This window comes from Malus sylvestris, chromosome 5 (assembly GCF_916048215.2).
Source record: "Malus sylvestris chromosome 5, drMalSylv7.2, whole genome shotgun sequence".
Lineage (NCBI taxonomy): Eukaryota > Viridiplantae > Streptophyta > Magnoliopsida > Rosales > Rosaceae > Malus > Malus sylvestris.
Window position 1 is genome coordinate 9,324,668 of NC_062264.1, and position 3,608 is coordinate 9,328,275.

Consider the following 3,608-nt stretch of genomic DNA (forward strand, 5'->3'; position numbering starts at 1 on the left):
GTGAACATCATGCTAGTACATTTATCATATGTGCGCACATCGTGTGTCCATAAATCTTTTAGCTCATCCACCAACGACCATAAGTATACATCGATTGACCTACCAGAATCCTCAGTTATCAATAGAGTTATCATCATATATTCTTTTTTCATACATTTCCATGGCGGCAAATTATACGGAAATACGAAAAATCAGCCAAGTACTGCGGTGTTGGTTTAAAACCCTAAACATATTAAATCTGTCAGTGGCAAGTCCTAATCTAACGCTACGAGAATCAATAGCAAGCTTAAGGAATGTTCGATCAAACTTTTTTCAGGCCTCCCTATTTGCAGGATGCCGCATCACATCGTTGTCTACCTGTTTTTCCTTAAGTCATTTCATGTCTGTGGCAGTATGCGTCGACATATACAATCGCTGCAACCTAGGTTTCAGGGGCAGATAACGCATAACTTTTTGTGGGATCTTAGTCATTCTATTCTGAGATGTCATTTTGAACCTCGACTCATTGCATACAGGGCATTTATCCAATGCTTTATTCTCTTTGTCGAATAAAATACAACTGTTTTTACAAGTGTGAATTTTTTTATAACCCAGTCCAAGACCATTCAACACCTTTTGCGCGTGTCTATGGTGTTTCAGCAGACAATTGTCCATCGGAAGCATTCTCTTGAAAACCCCCCAAAAAGTAATCGAAACACTAGTTCGACATACGATACTTTATTTTTCCATGCATTAGTTCCACAATGGTCGTGAGAACGAAAAAGCTCTCGCACCCCGGGTATAACTCTTGGTTGGCATTTTTTAATAGTTTTTCATATTGTTCAAACTTTGCACTATCCACTGGCGTAGGCACGTCATCTTCTCCTTCCTGATTGGTGTTTGTCGATGCAAATGGAAAAGCATCATTTATAATATCCATGACTTGTTCATTAGGATCCACAATAGGTTCAACATTATCCACTTTTATGGTGTTTAAAGACAAAGCATTGTCCAATTGTTTCCCATGAAGGTTCCAAGTATTATATGTCTCAATCATTCAATTCCTTACTAAATGAAATCAAACATTTTCAATTGTCTCCTTTACTTGTTGTTACACCTCCTACAAGGACACTGGATTCTAGTTGCACCCGGGTTGTGTGTACGTGCAAAGTCAATAAAATCCTTGATTCCATCCAAGTATTCGTCCGCGCATCTATTCAGGTTCTGTATCCATATCCTATCCATAATTCTTGGAACCACAATAACAATACAACAATCACAACAACTTCATGCAAAATGATAATGTCACCTTATGCCTCTGGTAAGGGCCCTATCCCATTCGAGAATGTATAGTCATGTCACGTAATTTACGGCTACATCAGATTAGATTTGGACGTGGATGAATTTCGGCAGCATCTCGATACAGTTCTTTAGGTGTACAACCTGAAGAACGTACAGAGATGACACCGAAATCTCCACAATCAAAACCTAATCCTTACACCATAAATTGCGCGTCATAACTGTGCATTCACAAACTGTCCAAATAATGGGACAATTCAAGAATTAATTGAACTGCAGTCACGCTTTCGCATCCATGCGCGAAATCCAACTAATCCTCAAACGGGAAACTAAGTTTTACCAAAAATAAAAAAAAAGTACGAAGTTAATTTCAATTAACTTTATACATCAAAACACATATTTGTACGTCACGTACAAATTTAACAACATAATATAAATATAATTTCACAACACAATATAAACAATACAAACTAAGTTCAACATCATTTAATTAGTTTTATATGTTTAAAAAATAAAACGAAGAAAATACATTTTCAATCGTTCTCCACCAATCGCTAATCACACACAATATCCATATAGACAACGAAATTAATGGCGTTAGTATGAATTTACATTAATACTTTACCATAATGACAAAAAAAGCTTACCAGACACACCGAGATAGCTCGATCAACCAAAAGAAGAAAATGGAGGGAGTATTAGATGATGAAATTGAGAGAAAATGAAAATGACGGACGATGGATTGAGCAAAATCGAAAGGATGGGTACAGAGGCACAATCTGCAATTTTTTTTGCAGTTTGCCTCTGCACATGGCTAAATCCAGATTAAAAAGTTCACTTTTGGACAAACAATTTTGCGTGACGAATACCTGTTTCGTTGCGCGAACACCATTGCGCAACGAAGATGGTGTTAGTCGCACAAATGACATTTGCGCGACGAAAAATTAAGTATTCGTCACGCAAGTTTACTATTTATTTATTTTATGTCCTTCACTTTACAATTTATTCTTTTCAACACAATGCGCGATGAATGAATGTATCGTCACGCAATGCATAGTTTTTAATTTTTTTTCTATTTTATTTTTTATTTGTATATATTCTAAAATTTTATTTTATTATAAATAAAAAACTCAAACCTAATTAAACATTAAATTAATTAACAAAACTAATTTACTATCCCAAATAGAAATGATAATTAATGCAAATATTAAAACTCATCCACATAACATATATTTATTCATTAAAATAAATATAAAGTCCACAAAATCCTATTAAAAAAAAAAAAAACAACCCTCATCAACTTTAATCCTCTGCCTGCAACACATCAAACTTCCACTGCCAAAAACTTTGCTTGAAAATCCCATCCACATAAATCCATTGCTTCACATCAGTTTCATCAACATCCCAATGAACCTACATTAATGCATGTAACAACAAATTAGTAATTTAAAAAATATTATGTTTTAACAAAAATAATTGTTCATTATTCACCAAACCTACCGATAACTCTCCCAGCATGGACTTCTTCAACTCCTCAGGGACTTTTTTCCAAGACTCAAACTTTGCAGAACAATCCCTTCGCACCAAATTCCCAATGTCATGCTTAAATTCGGTGTACGCCTCATCCAAATTTTTGCCTTCAAAGTATGGCACTTGCTTTCGTCGATACCTCTCTATTTGCACTACAAGTTTTTTTTTTTTGCCAGAACCTTCTCCAAAATCGACCATCATTTTTTAAACAAAAAAGTTTTTGAAAACTCGGGCTCTGAAACTGTGTTTATATAGCACTAGGACACCTTTGTGCGACGAAAATATTCGTCGCGCAAAATGCGTCATCAATGCGCAATTAATTGGAAGGTTTGAGCGCATGCTGACTGTACTTTGCACGACAAATACATGTGTTCATTGCACAAAGATTCTTTACGCGACGAAACTATTGTCACTTAGAATATTGCACGACGAATAAAATATTAATAATTTTTAGAATAAATATTTAAGGTATTATATTTAATACCTTAAATATATATTCTAAAAATAATTAATAGTTTAAATATTTATTCTATAAATAATTAATACCTAAAATATTATTCTATAAATAATTAATGCCTTCAATATTTAGTCTATATATAATTAATTACTTAATTCATACAATTATTTTCAGCATAAGTACGATATTCATTGAAGATTGTAAACACATATAAACCGAGGATAAAAAAATTGTGAAGAATAATTGAAACCAACATAAATTGAAACCTAATTAAGTCCAAATACATAATTGAAACATAAGTAAGTCTGAATACGTAACATAAAAAAACACCTTAAATTTAAAT

The 3,608-nt window shown here is 33.5% G+C and overlaps 1 protein-coding gene across 1 annotated transcript; it reads right to left on the bottom strand.

Annotated features, from left to right (window-relative positions):
- Positions 1-2,280: 2,280 nt before the first annotated feature.
- On the bottom strand, positions 2,281-3,157 carry LOC126621039 (uncharacterized). Its single transcript, XM_050289401.1, has 2 exons — positions 2,779-3,157; positions 2,281-2,691 (listed from the first exon to the last, which is right to left on the bottom strand). The coding sequence occupies exons 1-2, from the start codon at positions 3,007-3,009 to the stop codon at positions 2,581-2,583; spliced, it is 342 nt and encodes a 113-aa protein (XP_050145358.1). The 5' UTR covers positions 3,010-3,157; the 3' UTR covers positions 2,281-2,580.
- Between the last annotated feature and the right edge of the window lie 451 nt (positions 3,158-3,608).